The sequence below is a fragment of the Monodelphis domestica genome, chromosome 2, assembly GCF_027887165.1.
Source record: "Monodelphis domestica isolate mMonDom1 chromosome 2, mMonDom1.pri, whole genome shotgun sequence".
NCBI lineage: Eukaryota > Metazoa > Chordata > Mammalia > Didelphimorphia > Didelphidae > Monodelphis > Monodelphis domestica.
Window position 1 is genome coordinate 266,659,783 of NC_077228.1, and position 27,309 is coordinate 266,687,091.

General features: G+C 38.4%; 2 protein-coding genes across 2 annotated transcripts in view; one reads left to right on the forward strand and one right to left on the reverse strand.

Moving 5' to 3' along the window:
• Positions 1-1,406: 1,406 nt before the first annotated feature.
• The window catches only part of LOC130457317 (translation initiation factor IF-2-like), a 28,356-nt gene continuing 2,453 nt past the window's right edge, over positions 1,407-27,309 (reverse strand). Inside the window, exons 2-3 of the mRNA XM_056817890.1 lie at positions 24,414-24,517; positions 1,407-3,468 (exon numbers count right to left, since the gene is read on the reverse strand). The gene's annotated coding sequence lies outside the window, so the exon portion shown is untranslated. The remainder of the gene's footprint in view (positions 3,469-24,413; positions 24,518-27,309) is intronic.
• AIF1 (allograft inflammatory factor 1) lies at positions 24,971-26,801 on the forward strand. Its single transcript, XM_056817891.1, has 6 exons — positions 24,971-25,123; positions 25,319-25,380; positions 25,465-25,531; positions 25,841-25,882; positions 26,131-26,293; positions 26,608-26,801. The coding sequence occupies exons 1-6, from the start codon at positions 25,099-25,101 to the stop codon at positions 26,690-26,692; spliced, it is 444 nt and encodes a 147-aa protein (XP_056673869.1). The 5' UTR covers positions 24,971-25,098; the 3' UTR covers positions 26,693-26,801.

A 27,309-nucleotide genomic window follows, 5' to 3' on the forward strand; every position in this document is an offset into this window, starting at 1 on the left:
AACTGGAAAATGAGAGGCTGCACTTCAATTGGGGAATGGCTGAATAAATTGTGGTATCTGATAGTGATGGAATACTATTGTGCTAAAAGGAATAATGAACTGAAGGAATTCCATGTGAACTGGAATGACCTCCAGGAATTGAAGCAGAGTAAAAGGAGCAGAACCAAGAGAACCTTATACACAGAGATGGATACCTGGTGGCACAATTGAATGTAATGGACTTCTCTACTGGCAGCAATGCAACAATCCAGGACAATTCTGAGAGATTTATGAGAAAGAACACTATCCACATCCAGAGAAAGAACTGTGGGAGTAGAAACACAGAAGAAAAATAGCTGCTTGATCACATGGGTTGATGGGGATATGATTGGGTATGTAGACTCTAAATGACCACCTTAATACAAATATTAATAATATGGAAATAGGTCTTAAAACCTCCTGGCCCGCGGGAAGTTTTAAGGAAGGAAAATAGAAACAGGATAGAAGTTTTGGATTCCTCGAAGGGCGTGAACGAGCCGGCTTTAGAGATGTAAATAACCGAGTCAGTAATCAATTATTGATATTCAGGAGCCACAGCCTGCTCCAACCACTGCTATTCCACCCAGTGATCTCAATTTAACACTGCACTGGTCAGAGGATAATGCTAGCTCAGAAGGAAAGGAGATTAGAAACTAAAGGAGGTAGATAATGCTAGGTATTAGCATTGGAAAAGAGAGAGAGAGACAGGAAGGCCTGACCGAAGGGCCAGGCCTCAGGGATAAAGATAGAGAGGAGAGAGAAAGGGGTGAAGTTGCTCCTTTGCAAACCTGTCGATGTCCTCCAAGTGGCTGAGCTGGCTGTGTCCCGTTCCTTTTATTCTCTTTGATATACAAACGAGCTCAATACATATTGATCAGTTACATGATGCCTCAATACATATAGATGAGTTGCCTAGTGTATTGCCATTGGATAATTACAAATTATGACAAGGTGAAGGTGGGGTTATTATCCTCAGGTGAGTGAGACAGGAGGAAGCAAGGTTTTGTGCCTAACCTCAGCCACGCTGGGAATAGAGCCCATTGCCATGCGCAGGATGGCCATGTGCTCACTCACAATCCTTGTCTCTCCATAATACCTATGGGCTGGACTGCTACAGGTCTTGATTAATGAAACATGTAAAACCCAATGGAATTGTGTGTTGGCTATGGGAGGGGGGTGGGAGGAGGGGAGACAAAGAATATGAATCATGTACCCATGGGAAAATATTCTAAATTAATTAATTAAATAAAATCTTTTAAAGATTGGAATTATGTGCAAAGGGCTTTAAAAGAATGTATACCCTTTGATCCAGCAATACCACTTCTAGGTTTGTACCCCAAAGAGATAATAAGGAAAAAATATTTGTACAAAAATATTTATAGCCATACTCTTTGTGGTAGAAAAAAATTGGAAGCTGAGGGGATATCCTCTATTGAGAAATGACTGAACAAATTGTGAAATATGATGGTGATGGAATACTATTGTGTTGTAAGGATTGATGATTTAGAGCCTTTCTGTATGAACTGGGAGGCTCTCAGTGAACTGATGCAGAATGAAATGAGCAGAACCAGAAGAACATTGTACACAGAAAGTAAAACACTTTGGAACAATATAATTTAATGGACTTTGCTACTAGTAACAATGCAACAAGTGTGAATTTTAGATTTACTCCACCCTGCTTAGTCTAACAAAACAGGAATGTCTACACCCCAACTTAAGGATTAAATGTCGAGAAGGATGGCCTATGACAGATATGTGCTAGCAAATGACAAATCAGAAACAACTGATACACCCCCTGGGTTGTCCTAAGTCAAGTTTAAGCTACCATTGGTACATGTGAGATGCAGGAAGTGATGTAAAAAACAGTCTATATATTTCATGTCACTTCCTCTCTCGGGCTCTTTTTGGTGGAGAGGTGGCTAGTGGCAGCATGCTGGGCGTCTTGGCATCTTGGCATGGCTACAGCTATTGTTTGGGTTTGGCCGTGAGTGTCCTTGATACAGTAACTGGGAGAAGCTTAATATCGTGGGTCAGGTGAGGCATCTTCCCTGAGCTCTCTCAGAATTTAGGCTGATTCCTTTTTTCCTTTACCTTTCCTAAAAATGCCATCCATCCCTCATCTTGGAGGAGGCCTCGTGACTGGAAGGTCTCTGAACTCCCCTTGGCTCAGGCTAGGCCAGAGAAATCTTATTCTCTTTTTCCTCTCTCTTCTTCTTAATTCCTTCCCTCTATATTAATTAAACTAACATAAAATTCCCAAACTGATGAGTATTTTTATTGGGATTTGAATTAATCCCTGGTGACCATAAGGATAATATATTAGTCAAAACCCCTAAATTTACCCCTTTCACAAGTCAGGACACTCTTAAAGGATTTATGGGAAAGAATGTTAAGCACATTGAGAGAAAGAACTATGGAAGTTGAAATGCAAAGGAAGAACATATGAAATCACTTATCACATGTATATAGGGGTATGTGATTTAGGGTTTAGGCTTCCAAAAAAATTGCTCTATAGCAAAAATGAATAATATGTGTAAGGGGGGTAAGGGGCTGTTTTTTAAAAAGGGTTGGACTTGATTATTTAAGAGTTTGGTCACCAGGAATTTAATTAATTCCAAAGAGATTTTATTTACAATTTATTTACAAAACGTAGAAAGAGTGAAGCAAGAAATCAGAGAGAGGATAAGGTAAGATATCTAGCCTCAGCACTAAGTAATTTATCTCCAGCCCCTGGCTCAAAAACCAGGCAGGGGAGTTTACTGCTCAAACAGATAGACCTTGGCCTTGGTAGCCCAGGACCTGGGGAAGTCTCTTCAGAAAAATCTAGCAGTTTAGAGTCAGCTTTTCACTCACCATGTGTCAGTCTAACAGCAGATCCTTCTGCCCCTCTTCACCAGCCTCAACTTGAAAACATAAAGAATTGAACTTCAGCAGAAGTGGAAGTCCAACTTGAACTCCACTCCAAGAATCCCAGTTCCAAGTCAAACTCCACTTTTAAAGACATTTTCTCTTGCGTCACTTCCCCTAATTCCACATTTACCAATCACAGCTGACATGCTCTAGAACTGCCCAGAAGGCAGGTAGTTGACTCTGATTTGTTACCCAGTATCACACACAGGTGTCACAGACCTCCCACTTCATGATTAAGTGGGATATTTATACTTTTGAAGATTAGATCTAAATGGGCAGATCTTCATACTTAACTTTTAAGTACCTTGTTTGCACTTTTTGTGATTGAATCTAAAAATAGGCAGGTCTCCATATTTAACTTTTAAGTAGGGTGTTTATACTTATGGGGATTAAAATCTAAAAATAGACATGATTTACAATTTAAATCTTCACAATCAGGGAAGAGTTAAGTACCTTCATTGTTACAATCAGGGAGAGTTAAATTTAATCTTCACATATGGAAATGGAAATCAAGTGACAGCATGGAATTGCTTGTTGGCTCTGGGAGGAGAAAGGGAAGAGGAGGAGGGAAAGAAAATGAATCATGTAAATATGGAAAAATAATTTTTAAAAATAAATAAATTTAAAAAATAAAAAACAGATAAATTTTCCAATTTTTCTGACCATTGCTTTTCTCTGAGTTGGGATTATTGTAATGAGTACTTCGTTTGGTAATATCAATATGTATTGTATTTTTTAAATAAAGGTATAGTGTCACTTGCATATTAAACTCCATGATTTGCCATCTAATTTGATCACAGAATAATCCACACTCCACTGTGCCTTAAAAATGTGGCATTAAAAGTGCCCTATTATCATCTTTTCTTGTTTTGACATGATAGGTATGCATTGATTTAAAAAAATAGCAACAAACTGTCTTGATAAGGTGATCATATAGTATTCAAAACACTCCTAGTTATTGACCGTGCTATCCCATTTTGTAGTGCCCGGAACAATAGCATGATGAGAGCGCCATCTAAAGCTCATCACAAATACTTTTCTTGACTAAACTGCCATAGGCAATATGTAAATAAATGCATGTTTGTATTCCAAGAAAACTTTATTTATGGTGCCAACCTTGAAAAACACAGAACCACAGTTAAAAAGAACAAGTCTTTAATTGGGCCAAGGAAAAACAATGATCTAATACATCCACATGGAGTCATGCACAAAATACCACACAGAGATAAGCTCTGGGTCTCTGGGAACACTGTCTCTGGGGAAATACACCTCCAAAGGGGATTTTTCACTAAACTGAAGAACTTGGGGTCCTATATACACTCTGGGGAATGAAGGACACAATTAATTGGCTTACATGGAGACTGGGGAAGAAGTCAGCTGGACTACCTGGGAGAGACCTAGATACAATGGGAGAAACTTCTAAGACAAAAAGGCACTTAAGATTTGACTAATTCTATTTAGACTGAGATCATTGGGTATTTTAAGGTTTATTGTTCAGTCTAAGGCAAGAGACAGACTAGGACTTCTCTGAAGGTAAGTTCCCAAGGGACAAAGGCAAATTTGGGGCTCCATAAAACAAGACTACCAATGGACATTGAACCTTGAATTTCAAATAACTTTCATGTCATTATAATTTTTTCCAAGCATTCAAAAATGTAAAAATCATAACTATCAAACTACCAAAAAACTTTTTTATAATATTAGAAAAAATAATAACACAATTCATCTGGAAGAGCAAAAGATCAAGAATATCAAAGGAGGGGGCAGCTGGGTAGCTCAGTGGATTGAGAGCCAGGCCTAGAGATGGGAGGTCCTAGGTTCAAATTCGGCCTCAGCCACTTCCTAGCTGTGTAACCCTGGGCAAGTCACTTGACCCCCATTGCCTAGCCCTTACCACTCTTCTGCCTTGGAGCCAATACACAGTATTGACTCCAAAACAGAAGGTAAGGGTTAAAAAAAAAAAAGAATATCAAAGGAACTAAAGAAAAAAGAGTGAAGGATGGTGACCTAGCAGTATCAGATCTTAAACTGCATTATAAAGCAGTGATCATCAAAACAATATGATACTGGTTAACAGATAGAAGCATGTATCAAAGGAATAGACTAGGGCTGTGGCAAACCTATGGCACAGGTGCCAAAGATGGCACACAGAGTGCTCTCTGGGAGCACTCAGCCACCCTGCCTCCCCAACCCCCACCCCCAGAGTCTGTTACTAGAAAGGCAAAAGGACTCTGACAGAGCTGCTCCCCTCCCCCTCTCCACCAGGACTGATGACATCCCCCCCCCATTCCCTACCCCTCTGTTGACAGAGCTGGAGGGGAGCACAGTGATCTGACCACTTCCCCTCCCCCTCTCTACACTCACCAAGGACATTCCTAACTTCACCTGCCCCTTTGCCCAGCAGTCTAATGATAGTCCTTCCTCCCTCACCTGTGTGGGATGGCAGAGCATAACCAGCATGTGGTGGTGAGGAGGGGTATGGCACACAGTCTCCGGGTAGGGCAAGGTTACCTTCCTCTTCTCACTTTAGTTCTGTGACCCTGAGAACTGGACTGGGGGGGGCGGGGTTGGTCTATTTTATTTGAACTAGACCTGGAAGGTGGGAAGTCCCCAGACCCTGGAGTTACAGCCATAGTGACAATTTGATGGGACTTTGCTGTATAGGAACTGAGTTATTCTAGGAATCAAATCCCCTTCTCCTTCCCAGAAACAAAGGGTGAATAAAGAGGATTCTGTTTCCCCCTCCCAAGATTTTGGGGTGGAGGAATGTTTGTATGTTTGTTCTTGTTATACCTTTGAAATACATATTCCTTTTTTTTTTTTTAATCTTTGAATTGTGCTATTTATTTATTTTTAACATTCTCTTCTTTTTAAATTTTGAGTTTCATGGGGTAGCTGGATAGCTCAGTGGCTTGAGAGCCAGACCTAGAGAAAGGAGGCCCTGGTTTCAAATTTGGCCTCAGACACTTCCCAGCTGTGTGACCCTGGGCAAATCACTAAACCCCCATTGCCTAGCCCTTACCACTCTTCTGCCTTGGAACCAATACACAGTATTGACTCCAAGACGGAAGGTGTAGCATTCCAAACATATTCACATCTAAGAAATATAAATGATGTATGGTTATTGTGTCTTCAGACACAAGGTTTGAACTCTGATATTTGTGGATGGACTCTTGACCTAGCCATGCTGCCTTTGCTCAAGGCAAATTCATTAACATTTGGTGTGGAGTCAAATTCCTTTGTAAAAGGGGGGGGGGGAGGGGTTGAAGTCAACATGCCCAAAAGGTGTCATCATTACCATCCCATCCAATCTGAATTATCTATGCTTTGAGTACCTCCCAAGCCACACTGAAATAAATTGGAAAGGCAGCCAGTGATTTCTCCTCTTTCCTCTCTTGGGCTTTGCATCCTCACTCTTGATATGCTTACCCTATTTTCTTTCATTTCCACGTGTTCCATTAGTTCTCACATTTTCCTACCAAGGAGAATATCATAGGGGATCTTCCCTATTCAGTAATACTGACTTGTCTGTGTCTCTCATTCTTCACCCATATTCTCAGACTTCTTGCTCCTTCTCGAGCCCCAACCCAAAGGAAAAATTTCTTTTTGTAGCCCCCACTGAATGGGAGGTTACAGAAGGTAAGGGTTAAAAAAAAAAAAGGAATGCATGCCCTGTGGTCCAGCAATACTACTACAAGGTTTGCATCCCAAAGAGATTTTTAAAAATCAGAAAGGTTCTGTTTGTACAAAAATATTTATAGCTGTGCTTTTTGTGGTGGCAAAAAAACTTAAAAACATGGGGATGTCCCTCAATTGAGGAATGGTTGAAAAAATTGTGGTATATGATAGTGATAGAATACTATTGTGCTATAGGGAATGGTGAATAGCTTGATATCTATAAGTGGAAGGATCTACAAAAAACTGATGCGGAGTAAAATGAGCAAAACCAGGAGAATATTATACATAGTAATTGAAATATTGTGGGACAATCAAACGTAATGGACTTTGCTACTAATAGCAATCCAATGATCTAAGACAATTCAGAGGGACTTATGAGAAAGAATGCCATCCACATCTAGAGAAAGAATTGTGGGATTAAAAATTCAGAAGAAAAATATATGATTTATCACTTGTTTATTTGGGTATATGATTTGGAGTTTTGGTTTTAAAAGATTACTCTTATAAAAATTAATAATATGGAAATAGGATCAAGTGATAATACATGTATAACCTGGTGGAATTGCTTGTCAGCTCTGGGAGATGGGAGAGAAGAGAAGAGGGAGAGAACATGACTCATGTAAACCATGGAAAAATATTTTTAAAATAAAATTATATTAATTAAAAAAAAAAAGTAAAGGCAGTGGATCTCATTTGATCCACTTGGCCATAGTTTATTGACCAGTGGTCATGGGGAAATTTCTGAATCTTATTGGGTTCCTAATCTCTCCCTGCTTATCACCCTGAGATGGCTTTGAAAACTATCAGGAAATTCTACCAGGTGGGGATCTGAGGAAAACCCAGACTCTTCCATGTTTCTCACAGAGGAGAGAAGGGGAAGAGAATAGATGGTTTTTTTGCCCTTATTCTGGACTCATCTGTATCTTGAAAATAACAATATGCAAGAACAACATGCTCTTTTCCTTTATTGATCAACAGAGTCACCAATATCAAGAAGAAGCAGACAAAAAATGCAAGAGGAAGGAGAACACAAAGGTCAAGCCAGCCCAGTTCAATGGAAATTTAACATCCATTGCTGAGTGTCTGGCTACAAAGGAAGGAAATGGCTTTTTCCTGCTTAGTATAGCCACTTCCTCTGCTGCTTAGAGTCACAGAGGAGGAAGGATGTCTCTAAGGGACAATGGACACCAAACCAATCAATACTGAATACTACACCTTGGCCATGGCAATCAGCTGCTCTTCAAAATCTCTTTGAATAAAAGAATGGGGCAAAACTGAGCACTAGCATCTCCCATATGTTCCCAAGATGTCAAATACACATGAATACTGTAAGGGCAACATGCAAAGGTAAGGATGGAACAATGGAAGAAGACATGATTGATGGACAAAGACTGTTGGTAACAGGATCATGGAAGAAGAATGATGACCTGAGAGAGCTCTAAGAGGAACTCTGGGTTTTTGAGATTGGATCTCAGGGTGAAAGGAAGCATTTTATTTTGCTAGAGATTTGTCAAGAGCCAACTGAAGGATATCCAAGTGAATAGCCCTGGGACTTCTCCAGAAGAGTGTTTTACTACATCCTAATATCTCTAATAAGAGAGATTCAGTTATCATTGGACCTGTGAGGGGCCTCAGACTCTCAGCCTATTGCACCTATCCTTACTCTTACCTTGACCCCTTTAGTATTTAATTTAGTTTGAGATAGTTGGGAGGTGAGGAGAAATTCTGATCTTGCTCTGAAGCTGTCAGAACAAAGGACCTCGGTGGGACTTAGAAATTAGGGACACCACTACCCTCAAACCAGCCCCTCACTTCCAAAAATCCTGTATTTATTAAACCTATACAAATGCAGACAGATATTTAAAAGGGATTTATTTAAGGAGCATTGAGGCAGTGACTCATTTAGGTCACTAATCAGCCATGGCTAAGTGCTGGTCAAGACCCCTCCCCTGCTGTCAGCAGACAAAGGGGAGGCTTGTCTTCCCGGCCAATTCGTGCACTGGTATTTTGGGGTACCCCATCCATCATTCAACAGAGGAGACTTCCCTTCAACTCCCTAACACCAACTTACTATTGGGGAACCACATTTTTCTAAGTTATACCCTCTGTAGCTATTGGAGTCATTCCACCTTAACTCCTACCTTTCCTCACATATATGCTCACAAATAGTAGCCTTCTTCTAATCCAACTAATATCATCCCCAAATAATCATTACAATACATTGAACTCTACCTTTTCACCCATATTCTTCCTCTGGCATCTTTTTCCCCAGAACATTCTGCAATATAATGCCCGCCCAGAAATCTTTGTTCTAAAAGATCAGTTGCAGATAGATTCTGGAATAGTTGTGGACAATGAGAACTTTTAGATTTAGATAAGGCTTTACAAAGCACATTACACGCTTTATCTTACTTGATCTATACAGCAACACTGTGAGATAACATATCCCATGCTAAAATAACACATTTCATATCAGGAGTCCATTTTATACATTATATTCTAAAATAACACATTTCATATCAGGAGTCCATTTTATGCATTATATTCTATGATATCCTGAAATCACAGCTAAGTAGGAAGAGCATATTTAAGACAGCACTCATATAATGCCTGTCTTGATGAATGATTTTGGAACTGTGAAATGGAACCATCACAGGTTTGGAAAATATCCTAACAAAACCTATACAATATTAACAACATATAGAACTGATTACTCTAAAGCAGCTATGGGAAAATGAACACTTCTGTGTCCCAGATATTTTTAGAGCATATGATATGAAGATTTTAAAAAAAACAACCTACAGTGATGCTTTAAGAATACTTGGACATCAGTTTACTAAGCTATATGAATGCCTACAACAGCTGCATGCCATTAGATTTGTCAAATGTTACCAAATGTCATTTATACCAGATGAAGCCTGGGGAGCCACTATCAATTGCAAATGGAATCAAAAGGTCTTGAGTGCATGACATCCATATAAATTTGATCAATCATATGTTGACAAAAGAAAAATCAAACAAATTGCTGAGTTGTGTGACTTTGTGGAAATAGAAGAATTTATGATGGCAATTCAGGATAATAAAGATAGAATTATCCTTTAAGATTTTTTAATATAATTTTAAAGTTCAGAATTTATCAGCTCCAAATAAGATGAGCATTTCCACATGCAAAGCATAATAAGAAAATATGTTACATACAACTGCAAAACTTTACTGTGTACAGTTCACTTCTCCCTTCAAGTTTATAAATTCAACATGTTATTTTTCAAAGTTTCTCTGCTTGCCTGTTTCCTTTTGACTTCCCTTATTCTCTCTTCTATGCATTTATTTTATTTTAAACCCTTACTTTCTGTCTTAGAATTGCTACTAGATTGGTTCCAAAGCAGAAGAGCAGTAAGGGATAAGCAACTGGGATCAAATAATTTGTCCAGGGTCACACAGCTAAGTGTCTAAGGCCACATTTGAACCCAGGTCCTCTTTCTAGACCTAGAACTGAGTTACTTAGGTGTCCTTCTTCTATGAATTAAAAAAAAATTCAATGACTCTTTTCTTATTTTTCTTTTTAAAAAATTGGTAACACCTATCTATAGTTCTTTCAACTTCCTTCCAAAACTGAAAGAAAAGCAAAGGCCTTATATCAAATATACATTGGGAACAAAACAAATCTCCAGTGTCCTTCTCTGAAAATATAGCTCATCCTGTAGCTTAAATTCATGATTTCTCTGTCAAGAAGTAGATAGCATGTTTCATCATAGATGCTATGGAATCATTGTATGTCACTAAATTCATCAGTTATTAAATCTTTCTTAGTTGTTTTTCTTTAAAATGCTGTAATTTTAGCCATAGTTCTCTCTCAGTCCATTAAAACTAGATGCATGTTGTTATCTCTTATATGGGGCGAAATTTCTTCATTATACTTATACATCCTTCAGTTTCCCCTGTTTACTTTATTATAGTTGTTTTGTATATCACTTTCTGAAATCAAGCAACTGTTTTTTTTAAATTGAGCTGTATACTTGACTTAAAATAAATAATTAATATTGAGCTTTGAAAAAATAAATAAAATGCTGTAATTTTGATATAAATTGTCACTATCAGCATCAGTTGATACAAGTTTTCCTAGGTGTGCCTGAAACTGTCCCTTTTGCTATTTCTTATGGTATAATAATATTCCATTACATTCACATGCCATAATTTGTTCAATTATTCTCCAACTGACATTCCTTAGGTTTTGTTTTTTAAACCCTTACCTTCCATCTTAGAATCAGTACTGAGTATTGGTTCCAAGGCAGAAGAATGGTAGGGGCTAGGCAATGGGGGTTAAGTGACTTGCCCAGAGTCATATAGCTAGGAAGCGTCTGAGGTTCATAGAGATAACTTAGCCAAAGTTATACAAGGTAATACAAGATAATGTTAAAATCTGAGCTCAAATCTTGAGATTCCAAATCCAGTAGAGATTTAATTCAAGTATATAGATGGTCTCTAAGGTCTCTTCTAAATCTGAAATTCTGGTATTCTGTGTTTCTGTCCTTTTCTGTGACCAGCTTTGCCTCTTTCTCCACCTCTTGTGCCTCTATTTCTCTGTTATTGTGTTCTTCTCTTCCTTGTCCTCTCAGGCTTCATCTTCATTTCTGTTTTTCACAGTCTTTGTCTCTGTCTCAGTATCACTCACTCCTCTTCTGCCTCTATGCTACCACCAGAAGTGTGAGGGATCAGGAGATGAGACAATGAGAACCATCAAATCCAACTTGATCACAATATTCTTGCTGTTTTATCTGCCTCTCTCTAGGAGAAAGGACCCAGCCCTTTGGATATAATTATAAAGCTCAGGACATAGAAAGGACTCAGGGTTCTCTACCCCATGAACCCCAAATTCTCTTCATGTCACTAGACTTAGAAATCCTGAATTTGAATCCAGGTTCTATAAATTACCACTATATATCATTAGATGAATTACCTGGCTTAAGCCTCAGTTTCCTTATCTATAAAATTGGGGTTCAGGCTATATGATATCCAATATCTCTTCCATTTTGAAAATCCTATGATCTTACAAGGATTAAAAATCCTATATCTTTCTTCAGTAAGAGATTTAATAGCATAGGAACTTTGTTTTTCAGAGAAGACACTACTGAGAAAGGATGGAGCTCAACCTGGGATGGCTTGCCAGGAGATATGAACCTGGAAGGAGTTGTTTGGACAGTATACAGCTCAGGTGAAATGTAACAATGTCTATTTAGAAGTCTTGAAAATGGTTCCATTGTCCAATTTTTAAATCTTCAGCTCCTAAAAAAGCATAACAATAGTTATTCCCATTATTTAAGTTTTCCATCAATGTGCACTTATGAAAGTCTTTTATATTAAACATTTCTTTTGTGCATGGGAAATAAATGGTTTGAACTAAGGTTCTCCTTCTCTAGAGTTAGCACTCTTATCATTATACCACTACTTCCAAGTAACCTGGTATGGCAGAGAGAGGATTTGAGTTCAAATCCCACTCCCCAACTTTGTGACCATAGGCAAAAGCACTTAGTTTCCTCCATAGTACTCAGTTTCTTCATTTGTCAAATGAGAGGGTTGAATTAGGCTTCTGAGGTCTCTTTCAGCTTTTTATTTATGGTCCTATGGTCTTGACAAGGTCAGAGACTGACTTTCCTAGCAAGACAATGCATATTATATAGTTGCTTATTGTTGAATTATGGAAACCTTCACAAGATTGTTGAATGGGATACTCATCAGATTAAATCTTAGTATATTATCTCCTTCTATTTGTCCCAAACAGTATCAATTGGGTGTTCACTGGTATATGCTAGCCCTTTTAATTTTCCCTGTACAACTATCAAATTTCGTACAACAGTTTTTCCAAACCTCAAGCCACTACACCATGCCTCTCTGTAAACAGAAGATGGTACTTTCTTCATAAACTTCATTGATAAAATTAAAAAAAAAAAACTTCTAACTACCCTACTTTGTTGAAACCCCAGGCATTTTCCAATAGAGATTAAAGTAATACTACAACAACTACAAGCAGAGCCTGAGAGAAAAATGGCTTTACTACAAGGATTACAAAATATCTGAAAGAAATGAAACAAGGGATAAAAAATGAAAATTAAAGAAGAAAATAAAGGCAGCCAGATAGTCCAATGAATAGAATGCTAGACATGGAGTCAAGAGTATATGAGTTCACGATCAGAGATACTGACTTTAAATGATCACTCTATTGTAAATAATAATAGAGAAATAGGTTTTGAACAATGATACATGTAAAATCCAGTGGAATTGCTTGTTGGCTGGGGGGGAGGGAAAGGAAAGAGCATGAATCATATAACTATGGAAAAATATTCTAAATTAATTAATTGAATAAAATGGAAAAAAGAATATATGAGTTCAAATTTGCCTTCAGAGATTACCTGTGTGACCCTGGGCAAGCCATTTTATCTCTACCTCTGTTTCTTCATCTATAAAATGGGAATAATAATAGCACCTACCTCCGAGGGTTGTTGTGAGTATGAAATTGGATATTTCTAAAATACTATAGAAATACTATCCTAATATTATTATTAGGGATATTGGCTATAATTTTTCTTTTCATTTTTTCTCTCCTTTAAGTATCAAAGACATATTTATATCACAAACAAATTTAGTAGGCTCTCTTTTTTTTCCTATTCTATCTGGTCTTTTTTTCCATAGTCTTCAATTTCTTTTTTTGAGACTGAGTTACTTAAATTCTGTATTCATTTTATTGTTAATCTGGGTATTTTGTGTTTCAGATAAATTCGGTTTTATCAGTTCATCAGTTTTGTTGGCATAAAATTCAACAGAGTAGTCTCCAATTACTTTTATTTCTTTATGCAAGCTGTCCTTTTTCTTTTTTATATTGGTAATTTGGTTTCCTTCTTTTAAAAAAATTATATCAGCTAAAAGTTTATTTACTTTGTTGTTGTTTAACAACAATTCAATTCAATGTTTTCTTTTTTACTTTCAATTAATTTTTGTCTTCGATTTTTGCCATTTCAATTTTTGTGTCTAGTTGGTTTTTTAATTTGTTGTTTTTCTAGTTTTTTGGTTGCATCTCAGATTCTGTTCATTCTTTTCTGTATAAAGCTATTTAAAGACAAAAATTTTAAGTATTGGTATGTTGTATCATTGTTGCTAATTTTCTTTGTTGCAATTACCTATTGTTCCTATGATTTGTTCTTTGACTCACATTCTGTATGTTCAAGCACTTATTTTTTTCTCCTTCCCATTTCTTTTTCCACTCACTAAAAAAAAAAAGAAAGAAAGAAAAGGAAGGAATAGAAATGTAGACATCACTCCAGCAAGTGACCAGAAGGATCATTCACCATGATCAAGTAGGATTTATACCAGGGATGCAGGGCTGGTTCAACATTAGGAAAACCATCCACATAATTGACCACATCAACAAGCAAACCAGCAAGAACCACATGATTATCTCAATAGACGCAGAAAAAGCCTTTGATAAAATACAACACCCATTCCTATTAAAAACACTAGAAAGCATAGGAATAGAAGGGTCATTCCTAAAAATACTAAACAGTATATATCTAAAACCATCAGCTAATATCATTTGCAATGGGGATAAACTAGATGCATTCCCAATAAGATCAGGAGTGAAACAAGGATGCCCATTATCACCTCTACTATTTGACATTGTACTAGAAACACTAGCAGTAGCAATTAGAGAAGATAAAGGAATTGAAGGCATCAAAATAGGCAAGGAGGAGACCAAGTTATCACTCTTTGCGGATGACATGATGGTCTACTTAAAGAATCCTAGAGATTCAACCAAAAAGCTAATTGAAATAATCAACAACTTTAGCAAAGTTGCAGGATACAAAATAAACCCACATAAATCATCAGCTTTTCTATATATCTCCAACACAGCTCAGCAGCAAGAACTAGAAAGAGAAATCCCATTCAAAATAACCTTAGACAAAAGAAAATACCTAGGAATCTACCTCCCAAGACAAACACAGGAACTATATGAACACAACTACAAAACACTCGCCACACAACTAAAACTAGACTTGAGCAAATGGAAAAACATTAACTGCTCATGGATAGGACGAGCCAATATAATAAAAATGACCATCCTACCCAAACTTATTTATCTATTTAGTGCCATACCCATTGAACTACCAAAATACTTCTTCACTGATTTTGAAAAAACCATAACAAAGTTCATTTGGAAGAACAAAAGATCAAGGATATCCAGGGAAATCATGAAAAAAAACACATATGATGGGGGCCTTGCAGTCCCTGACCTTAAACTATATTACAAAGCAGCAGTCATCAAAACAATTTGGTACTGGCTAAGAAACAGAAAGGAAGATCAGTGGAATAGACTGGGGGAAAGCGACCTCAGCAAGACAGTATACGATAAACCCAAAGATCCCAGCTTTTGGGACAAAAATCCACTATTCGATAAAAACTGCTGGGAAAATTGGAAGACAGTGTGGGAGAGACTAGGACTAGATCAACACCTCACACCCTACACCAAGATAAATTCAAAATGGGTGAGTGACTTAAACATAAAGAAGGAAGCCATAAGTAAATTGGGTAAACACAGAATAGTATACATGTCAGACCTTTGGGAGGGGAAAGGCTTTAAAACCAAGCAAGACATAGAAAGAGTCACAAAATGTAAAATAAATAATTTTGACTACATCAAACTAAAAAGCTTTTGTACAAACAAAACCAATGTAACTAAAATCAGAAGGGAAACAACAAATTGGGAAAAAATCTTCATAGAAACCTCTGACAAAGGTTTAATTACTCATATTTATAAAGAGCTAAATCAATTGTACAAAAAAATCAAGCCATTCTCCAATTGATAAATGGGCAAGGGACATGGATAGGCAGTTCTCAGATAAAGAAATCAAAACTATTAATAAGCACATGAAGAAGTGTTCTAAATCTCTTATAATCAGAGAGATGCAAATCAAAACAACTCTGAGGTATCACCTCACACCCAGCAGATTGGCTAACATAACAGCAAAGGAAAGTAATGAATGCTGGAGGGGATGTGGCAAAGTAGGGACATTAATTCATTGCTGGTGGAGTTGTGAACTGATCCAACCATTCTGGAGGGCAATTTGGAACTATGCCCAAAGGGCGACAAAAGAATATCTACCCTTTGATCCAGCCATAGCACTGCTGGGTCTGTACCCCAAAGAGATAATGGACAAAAAGACTTGTACAAAAATATTCATAGCTGCACTCTTTGTGGTGGCCCAAAACTGGAAAACGAGGGGATGCCCATCAATTGGGGAATGGCTGAGCAAATTGTGGTATATGTTGGTGATGGAATACTATTGTGCTAAAAGGAATAATAAAGTGGAGGAGTTCCATGGAGACTGGAACAACCTCCAGGAAGTGATGCAGAGCGAGAGGAGCAGAACCAGGAGAACATTGTACACAGAGACTAATACACTGTGGTATAATCGAACGTAATGGACTTCTCCATTAGTGGCAGTGTAATGTCCCTGAACAATTTGCAGGGATCTAGGAGAAAAAAACACTATTCATAAGCAAAGGATAAACTATGGGAGTGGAAACACCGAGGAAAAGCAACTGCCTGAATACAGAGGGGACATGACAGAGGAGAAACTCTAAATGAACACTCTAATGCAAATATTATCAACATAGCAATGGGTTCAAATCAAGAAAACATGTAATGCCCAGTGGATTTATGCGTTGGCTATGAGGGGTGGGGGGGAGGAAAAGAAAATGATCTTTGTCTTTAATGAATAATGCTTGGAAATGATCAAATAAAATATAATTAAAAATAAAGAAAAAAAGAAAAAAGAAATGTAGACATCATGTATCAGATAAACATAGTCAAGCAAAATAAATTCCAACATTAACCACACCTTTAAACAGGTTTCTTATTCTGTATATTAATCCTTTATCTCCCTGTCATGAAATAGGTATCACTATTTAGCAATCCTCTGAAATCTTGGTTGCCCCATCAGGTTGATTTGAGTTCATAAGTTTTTCAGAATTTTTACAATATTGATATAAACATATAAATTATTCTCCTACTTTTACTCTCTTCACTGTGCATCTGTTCAGGTCTTTCTGAAATTGTCTCTTTCTTCATTTATTATACTACAATAGTATTCCATTATATTCACAGGTTGTAATTTGTTTTCAATTATTCCCCAACTGATGAACATCCCTTTAATTTCCAGTTCTTTGCAATTTAAAAAAGTTCAGATCTGGTCTTTTCATTAGAGATGCTTCAAAGTTCTCTTCCATCAAGGATTAATTTTCCCCCAAGTAGATTATACTTAGTCTTCCAGAATAAATTGCTCTTGGTTATAAGGGTTTTTTTTTTTGCCTTTTGAAATATCATATGCCAAGATTTTTTTCTTTTTTAGAGTAATAGTTTTCAGGTCTTGTGTGATCCTGATTGTAGTTCCATGATATTCAAATTCTTTCTTGCAGGCTATTTGAAGCATTTTTTTTCTTTGACTGAAGTCTGGATTTGAACAATGATATTCCTGCGAGTTTTCATTTTGGGAGTTTTCATTTTCATTTCATTTCTTTTAAGAGATGACTGGTAGTTTCTTTCTAGTTCCATTTTGACCTCTAATTCTAATAAATTGAGAACAACTTTCATTTATGATGTCTGCAATGCTATATTCCAGGCTTTTCTCATCATGGTTATCATACATTCTGGTAATTCTTTTTTTTTCCCCTTTTAAACATTATTTTATTTGGTCATTTTCAAACATTATTTATTGGAAACATAGATCATTTTCTTTTTCTCCCCCCCTCCCACCAGCCCTCCCATAGATGACACATGATTCCTCTGGGTATCACATGTGACCTTGATCTGAACCCATTTTCATGTTGTTGGTATTTGCATTGAGGTGTTCATTTAAAATCTCTCCTCAGTCATATCCCCTCAGCCCTTGTAGTCAAGCAGTTGCTTTTCGTTGGTGTTTTTACTCCCAGTTTGTCCTCTGCTTGTGGATAGTTATTTTTCTCCTTGATCCCTGCAGATTGTTCAGGGAAACTACATTGACACTAATGGAGAAATCCATTACGTTCAATTGTACCACAGTGTATCAGTCTCTGTGTACAATGTTCTCCTGGTTCTGCATCACTTCCTGGAGGTTGTTCCAGTCTCCATGGAATTCCTCCATTTTATTATTCCTTTTAGCACAATAGTATTCCATCACCAACATATACCACAATTTGTTCAGCCATTCCCCAATTGAAGGACATCCCCTCATTTTCCAATTTAGTAATTCTTAAATTACCTCTCCTTGATCTGTTTTCCAGGTCTATTGTTTTTAATAGAGGATACTTTACATTTTTTTTCTATTTTTCTCAATCTTTTGAATTTGTTCCAATATTTCTTATTGTTTCATAGAGTCACTAACTTCTATTTGTTCCATTTTGATTCTCAGAGAGTCTGTTATGTGGATAAGGTTTTCTGCTTTGTGCTCTAAACTATTTGTTCTTAAAATTATTTCCTCTGGAGTTTCTTATTTCATACTGAGAAATAAGAAGCAAAAAAACAAAACAAAACATAGAAACAAATGAGTTTTAAAATATAACAGCTATAAACTACTGAGCCCAAGTGGCTAGGGCATTATACCATTTCTGGTTTATTAAGGGACCCTTCTCCTCTTGACCCAGGAATGTGTGGTAGCCTGAGTTCAGTGCTAGGGGAGCCTGGAGTTTGATGAAAATGGGTAGGCTCATTTTTTTGTTATGTCATAACATTTTTATGTCATAACACTCCCATGCTGGCTATGATTTGCATAATGGCTAGGTTCTTTCTGAAATAAGGGGTAGAAAAATATTCAATGTACAATATCAGTGAGATATGGGACAGCTATTCATTTCCTAGAAACACACACAAATCCTCACAAGCATCAATTGACAGCAATCAATTGCAGGTAAAAAATGAAATGACAGAGAAAAAAAAGTTTTGATCTCCTCAGCATATCAATTTACAAAGCAATGCATACCAATTGCCTAACAAATTAGGACCAGGCCCCTTCCTCAGCTTAGGTCTAGATGTTGAATATAGGGGGAGATGGACTTTTATACATTAAAAACAATAAAATAAAGCCAATTAATTAAAAGGAAACAATACAACATTAGGCAATCTGATTTCTAATTGGAGGAAAGATTAATTACTTTCCAAGTTGGGAGGGGAGAGTGAACAGATATAAGTGTCTGAATTCAGAAAAAGAGGTATAAGCTTAGACACATCCATTTCAAGACTGATGTCAGTTACCAAGGATCAGGCAAGGGAACACAAATCAGAAGGATTTCAGCCAGAGGTCCAGGCTCAAGTTCACTTAGCTGAAGCTTCCTAATGTAGCAATTCCCTAAGAACAGAAGATTTACTGCGAGAGTATAGATGGGCTAGTCTTTCCCTACCATCATGAGAATTTCCATAATTATATGATACCAGCTGGAATGTGAGGGAAGAGATAGCCAATGCTGAAGTTACTCCCTTTTTAAAGGTTTAGGGAGTCATCAGTTTTTCCTTCTGGGTAGCCAATAAGGGGATTGCTTTATCATCCCCAAGTTACCCAAAAGCTAAATCATACTTACATGTTAATCATCTTTTAAAATACTCAAGAACTAGTCCACATGGTTGGCCAAAAACATGCAAGGAAGCTTTGCATTTACCCTGTTCAACTCTAAGTTATTAAAAAAAAATTTTTTTTAGATTTTTTTAAAGGCAATGGGGGTGAAGTGACTTGCCCAGGGTCACACAACTAGGAAGTGTCAGGCCAGTTTTGAACCTAGGACTTCCCATCTCTAGGCCTGGCTCTCAATCCACTGAGCTACCCAACTGTCCCCTAAAGATTTTTTTCATAATAAATTTTCTAAAGTCTAACCATAAATTAGCTTAGTTAGTGCAGGTATAGGACACCACATACACAGAGAAGTTGGAACAAATTAAAAAGTTAAAATGGTAATAGGGATGAAAATGGAATGTAAGATTCTATTGTATTTGTTCTTTCTTTAAAAACAACACCAAACCAACCTTGCTTTCTGTCCTAGAATTGATACTAAGTAAGGGCTAGATAAATTTGGTTAAGTAACTTGCCCACAGTCTCACAGCCAAGAAGTGTCTAAGGTCAAATTTGAACCCACGACCTCCACCTCCACGCCTGGCTATCTAATTGCTCTATATCTGACTTGTTTTGTTTTTTCTTACACATAGGTTGGAAAATCATGACCTATTTTTGTACCATGCTGCCAGATAAGCATGGTTTTTACATTTTTAAATACAATAAAACTTTATTTAAAAATGTAAAAATCATTCTTAGGTCCAGGGCCATACAAAACAGGTAGGCAATCCCCAAGGTAGTGAAGGTAAACCTTTTAGAGACCAAACGCCCAAATTGCACTCTCACATCACATATGAGCTGCCCCTTACCCCTAGAAGGGAGGGAGGAAGCACCCTTACCCCTATATAGGAGGGAGGAAGCACTCCCACTGGGCTGCTGCGCAGAGGAGCAGGTGATATGAAAAAATGTCCTTGGGTGCAGTGGAGAAGGAAGTTAATTATAAAGGAAACTAGCTGTGATTATAAGCCATCTACTCTTTATCATTTAACTACTAAACTAACTGCCCAAGTTAAATGATTTATATCACATTCTAACACAATTATGGAGAACATATGGCATATGTGCCCAAAAGGGCATGCAGAGCCCACTCTGTGGGTGGGCCTGCTGTCTCCAGTCAGAGTTTCTTACTAAAAAGCCAAGAGGGACTCAGGGCAGAACTGTTCCCCTTCCCTTCTTTATGTACCTGAGGACATTCTTCACTTCACCAACCCCTCTGCCCAGCAGCCCAATGGAAGCACTTCCTCCTTTTCCTGTCTGGGGTAAGGTGGGGGGAGGGCTTAAGAGGGGGACTGAGGTGCAACACTTGGCTTGGTGGGGATAGAATTGGGGTGGGGCCCAACATGCCATCCCTAAATGGTTTGCCATCCCTGGTCTAACACTTTCACTCACTTTTCAATCAGCTATCATGATATTGCCACTCAGTCATGTAACCATACAATATGACTAATCAGCCACACATCTAATTATACTTAACTAAATAACTATACATTTAACTAAGCTAGTCAACCAGTCAAAGGCAATGAACTAATTGAGCACTCTTTACACAAATGGCTTTCCCCTTCAATTTGAAACTAACTGATAGGTGACTATCTCTACCCACCTCAATAAAAAGTTGATAAACTAGCCAACTAAGTTATCTCAGTAGCCAAATATTCTTTTAACTCTCTGGATATTTGTGGTCCTGGACTGGGATACCGTCTTTACCTAAGAGTCCCTAGTTAACAGTCCTTCCTTCTTTCCTTCTGTTGTGAGAGACTTGAACCCCCTGGGTTCTGGATGAGTACCCTTTGCAGGAATGCAAGACTCCAAAACTTAGCTTAAAAATAAAAAGAGAAATGTATTAATTTAGAAGGTAGTGTTGAATTGGACTGGAAGGACAGCATAGATGGAAAGTTGCCTCCTTGAGGAGATCCATTCTGGGGTCTTTATATGCTTTACAACAGGTGATGTGTGACTTGAGGAGGGTATGTGCACAGGCACAAGTTGGGTGGGGGTGGTCATCTGCCAGGGATCAGAGCAGTATCTTATGTCCTGAAGACATAGGGGGTGACCCTCATAGTATAGGGGACAAATAGATGTCTTAGATACAACCTGATGGTATCAAAGCATAGCCTGGAGGTATATCTCTATGTCCATCTTGAAATGTAGGGGATGATCCAAGGAGGACAATTCTCTTAAGGGACTTTCTCTTTGATATAGGAGAGTCTTATCAGGAGTTTTCTGATGTTCTGGAGTTAGTAGTCACAAGGATGCAAGGAAGCAAAGGAATTTTCCTGCTCACTGTTTGGCCTGAAACACTTCTATAATTTGGGAATATGACATCCCATGCCACTTCCTTCCTTCCTTCCTTCCTTCCTTCCTTCCTTCCTTCCTTCCTTCCTTCCTTCCTTCCTTCCTTCCTTCCTTTCTTCCTTTCTTCCTTCCTTCCTTTCTTCCTTCCCTGCTCTCTTCTACTTACTGGGGATAGTGGAAAGGCCAGATTATGAATATATACAAAAATAAACATATAAATTCATTTTAAAAATACAATCATCCCATAGGACCAAACCAATTTTAGTGAAGCTAGGTAGAACATATTCTAAGACCCTCGTATAGTTAATCAGTTCAAATGTGGAGTCAGACACTTCTTAGCTATGGGACCCTGGGTTTACCTTAATCCTCAATTGCCTAGCCTTTAACACTTTTCTGATTCTAAATCTAGCACTCTTACTCACCGAACTACCATAAACAACTATGAACCCCACTCAGAAATTGGACTGGGGATCTGGAGAGCCTCTGCTTTCTCTGAATGTCTTTCTTTCTAAAGAATGATACAGGGGCAGCTAGGTGGCTCAGTGGATTGAGAGCCAGACCCAGAGAGGGGAGGTCCTAGATTCAAATCTAGCCTCAGACACTTCCTAGCTATGTCACCCTAAGCAAGTCACTTAACCCCCCATTGCCTAGCTCTTACTGCTCTTGTCTTAGAACCACAGTATTGGTTTTAAGACTGAAGGTAAGGGTTTTTTTGTTGTTTTTTTTTAAGATACAAAACCCCTTCCTCTTTTCTTTATGAACCTTATACACGTACCTCTCCTCAGAAAAGACTACAGGGAAAAGGGAAAGAAACCTATTTCTTTGTATGTAAGAAACTTTCCTGATTTATATCCCTTAATTTCATATTTATTAAAACTACAGTGATCCAAATGTCAGATGTATAAGTTAATGGCTACAGTGGGAAGAAAAACTGAGAATAAATTACTTCAAGAGGTTAGGAGTGGATCTAAGACAACTGTAATTGTTTGCTACTTTATGTACTTAGAAAATTTCATCAGCTAGGCTGAATCTTGGGAAGCAATAGCATAAGCAAGGGCCAAGTTTTATACCACAACTGAAGGTAATCCCACTCTGTTCAGATGATAGAGGGGTGGTTTCGGAAAAATCTGGCAAGAATTCTATGAACTGATGCAAAGTAAAGTGAGAAAAACTGAGAGATCATTATGTACAATGAGAGCAATGTTGTAATGATGATCAACTGTGAAAGACCTGGTTATTTTGATCAATGTAATGATTCCAAGACAATTCTTTTTTTTTTTTAATTCCAAGACAATTCTAATGGACTCATGCTGAAAAAATGCTGTCCACCTCCAAAGAAAGAGCTGATGAACTCAGTACAAATTGGAGTATAATTTTCTCAATTTCTTTTTCTTACTTTTTAAAAAACATGTGGCTAATATGACATTCATTTTGTCTGATTTCACAAGTATAATTGTTTTTATATTGCTTGCCTTCTCGGTGAGAGTAAGAGGAAAGGAGAGAATTCGGAACGCAAAATTTAAAAAGAAAAAATGTTAAAAATATACTAATAATAAATTTATTTTTTTAAAGCATCTCACAACTTTGGTGTCCTCTAGGAGCCAGATGAAATTCTGTATTTGGTTGGTTTGCTTGGCTTTCCCACATCTGGCCACTGGCTAGAATAGCTCGCCATCTAGTGGGTACTTCAGATATGTACTATTGACCAAATTTTAACCAATGTGATAGACAATGGTACCAAGCCTGAACTAAACATCCACTGCCCAACCTTGCAGAGGTGTAAGGTCAATTGACATGGCTATAGGTCTCCCAAATCTACAATAGGGCCGTGGCACAATCAGAGTGGCCTCAGCAATCTCTGGATTCCACTTTTCTATTCTTTATCTCCATACTCTGATAAAAACAATTGAGCCAATAGCGGACCTCCCCTGGCAGTTCTCATGAAAGAACAGAAGACCTCCTCTCCTGGGTGACAATGGGATCATAGAAGGGATATTTGGGATAATTCATTCCAACCCCTTCATTCTATAGACAAAATCAAGGCCTACAGAGAAGTGAAAATCTTGTTTCCCTGGACTCCAAACAACTTCAATTTCTTCTTCCACATTAACACTCAATCACCCAAATATTTACCTAACTTTTCTGTCCCCTTTTTTCCTTAGGATGTGAATGCCTTCTCCCTCAAAGTATTACCAGGACTCCAAATCCAGGCTAATTCCCCTATTCTACCTCTACCTCTATGCCTTCATGTCTTTGGTCAGTGGGAACTTGGTACCTAGGTCCTAGATCTATACCTACATATTTATTTTTCAAAACCCTCCTTTCTTCTCTTTTTTCTATTCTTTTTTTTTAACCCTCACTTTCCATTTTACAATCAACACTAAGTATTGGTTCTAAAGCAAAAGAGTGGGAAGGGTGAGACAATGAGAGTTAAACTTGCCCAGGGTCACACAGCTAGGAAGTATCTGAGGTCAGATTTGAACCCAGGCCTTCCTGTTTCTAGGCCTGGTTTTCTATCTACTGAGCTACCTAGCTGCTACTCCAAACTCTTCTTTCACATCTGTTTTTAGCCTATGTTCTTCCTCTTATTATACTGCATTAGATGTTCCTCTCTCCCCAAACTAGCTTCTCTCCCTGTCTTGCCCCTCACCAAACTTCTCTCTTCCTCCTTCTTATACTCTTCAAGGCTGAACATTCTTTATCAGTCCTGGAACTATGCTTCCTAGTGCAAGAAACTATTCTAGAATCTAATGTTCCTCCCTTTTGCTGTGAGGTCCTTTCTATCTTTCCATTTTTGTTCTAGTGAAGATTCACCAATTCATGTAAAGCCCATAATTTATTTGTACTTGCCTCTAAACACATATATACCCTACACATCAATTGGCTTACCCTCTCCAGGCTTCTTCCTTCTCTTCTTAAGTTTAACAGTTTCCTTCTTGCCTGGAAAGGTCTAGTCATTGGCCCTGGGCAATTAGATGAAAAGACACAGATACCTGGAGGGAATGAAGAGGGAGGAAGGGAAGAGGTTGAAAAAAATGTCTTTTTTGTCAAGGATACCTACCGAATAGGAAAACTGCAGGAAATTTAAGGAAGTCTGGTTAGGGTCACACTGGCCTACCAAGAGTCAGAACAAGTGCAACAGAAAGTAAAAACTTTCAGATACAGACGCAGAAATCAGTTATATGAGGGGAAAGTGAATGCAGCCTCAGGTAGCTCAGTAGAGGGGTATTTCAGGAAATAGGGAGATTCATTGATATCTCTGTCTCCCTTGGAGAAAATGAACTGAAAAGGAGAATAAGAAGGACAAAGGTTGGATGCCAGAGACTCATCCATCATTTATTATTTTCCTTTCCCTCTTTTATTCACCCTACATATCCCTAGTCCAGCCCCTCCCTTAGCATGCTAGAGTCAGCAAAAGCTGATGGGGAAGTGAAGACATGGAGCTGGTAGAGAAGGGGTTCCAGGAAAGAGGAAGTCTCGGAGGTAGGCAGTAGAAGAAATTAGCCTGGAGAGGACTGACAGAGGGACAGATAGCTTTGCCTGGCTCCAACTCTCCTGTGGCCCCTTAGAGGTCATGAACCAGACCAAAGACTTTCAGGGTAAGGGAGAGAGTAAAAGCAGTAGGGGCAGAACTGGGAGAATTGGATAGGGGAGGGGAGAGAAGGGAATTCTAAGAGTAGGTAGTCAATGGGGATGTGAGATGAGGATATTAAGAGTACTATGTGTGGCAAGAAGGTAAGAAATATGAAAGTCTATTGAGTACTATTAATCTCTGTCTCCACCTTCCTTCCTAGGGGGCAAGGCCTTTGGACTCCTGAAAGTTGAACAGGAGGAGAGACTGGATAGAATCAACCAGGTAAAAGGATGGGAGGGGATCAAAAAGGAAAGGGAAGCCAGGCTTGAGGAGAGGATTTCTGATTTCCCTGCCTGTCCCTCACAGCAATTCCTGGATGATCCCAAATACAGCAGTGATGAGGATCTACTCTCCAAACTGGAAGCCTTTAAGAGTAAGACAAAGGGAAGAATTCTAGTTGGTATAGGGAGCCATTAATAGATACAGATTTTCTCTGCACTTGAGGAGAAGCTGTCTGCCCTACCAGTCAGCTCTTCTTACTTCTTCCCCCTTCCCTCAAACCTAATTCAAAAAAGTACCCATTCGTTTTCCCCTTTTCCAAGGTAGTTTCTCTCACTGTTCCTATCTCCCATCCCAGCTATTCAATCCCTCCTCTTCAACTCCTCTCCTGCCAATAACCTGTCTCTCCCGTCCTTCCTAAACCTCCCTCCTATTCTCCCTTTTTTTCTCCTCCCCTCTTCAGAGAAATATCTGGAGTTTGACCTGAACGGAGATTGCAATATTGGTGAGAATGGGGTAATTCTGAGGGTGGGAGGAAGTGATAGCTCTTCCAAAAACATGTCTAGAGATGGGAGAGGGTGATTTATACTGAGTCTTTGTCAAGTTTGGCAAAAGATTCCACCCCAAGCTTGGTGTTTGTTTCAATCCTATTCACTGGGTGGGGTGAGATTTATTCCTTTAATGGGGTGAGAAAGAAGAGGATGGGAATCTAAAGGAATGGGGTTGTTTGACCCTATCCAATCAATCTGGAAGATATTATGTCCCTGAAGAGAATGCTGGAGAAACTGGGGGTTCCCAAGACTCACCTGGAACTGAAGAAGCTAATTATAGAAGTGGCAAATGGTCCTGGGGAGACCATCTCCTACCCTGACTTCCTCAGGATGATGCTAGGCAAGAGATCAGCCATTCTTAAAATGTAAGTGTCAGACCCCCACAAACTATCCTGCATCCCCCATATTCTTCATCTGAATCCTCTTCTGGGTTCTGGCCCTCCCCATTCCCCAGCCCTCCCACCTACATCTTCCCCAGTCTGTCCCACTTTCCCCAACAAAGCTATAATTATTTTTTTCCCCTTTCACCCACTCCCTCCCATGTTTCTGAAGTCTTTGGTTACCGTCATACCCCAATCTGTGTCTTCTTAACTTACTTGATTCTGATGCTTTATGTCCTCTCTCAAACAGACTCTTCCCCTATTTCCCACCCTTCTATCTTTCCAATTCTCTAATTCAGGATCCTGATGTATGAGGAGAAAAACAGAGAACAAGAGAAACCGATGGCCCCCCCAGCCAAGAAAGCAATCTCTGAATTGCCTTAATTTGGGAGGGCTGCTCAGGGGCTTCATCTTCCCCTACTCCAAAATGGGGAATTGAAACTTTCCATTTCCAGTAAGCTGTGAATTAAATAAATTCCTTCTTCAAGATTAATCCTATTTGACTTATTTGGAGAGGGGAGTAGTAGAGTTGGGGTAGAAGGGCCCTCCCACTTAAATAATCAATAGATGAAAAGTATATTGCAAATGCCTACTCAGTTATGGAACTTACTCAATGCTTTGAAGTTTGTAAAATGTTTTTCACAATTCCCAGATGGGATAGAAAATGGAAGTATTAACCCTCTCTTTCATTCCCCCCATCCCCAATTGAAATAAAATGAAGTCTCCTGACTCCACAATTAGGGAACTTTTCCTACACTTTGGTAATTTTCAGGATAGATAACAGCATATATTTAAAGTGATAACATGGGACCCTCCCCTTATGTTCCCTAGTGCTCTGGGGAGTTCAGAGAAGGAAGAGGTTGATCTAGGTTGAAGTAGGAAAACAGGGATGATTTCACAAAGCAGGTAATACAAGTAATGGACCTTGAAGACTAGGTAGGTTTGTTGTTTTCTTTTGGAAAGGTATTGAAACTGGCTATCTAAAGTATATTTTGAAGATA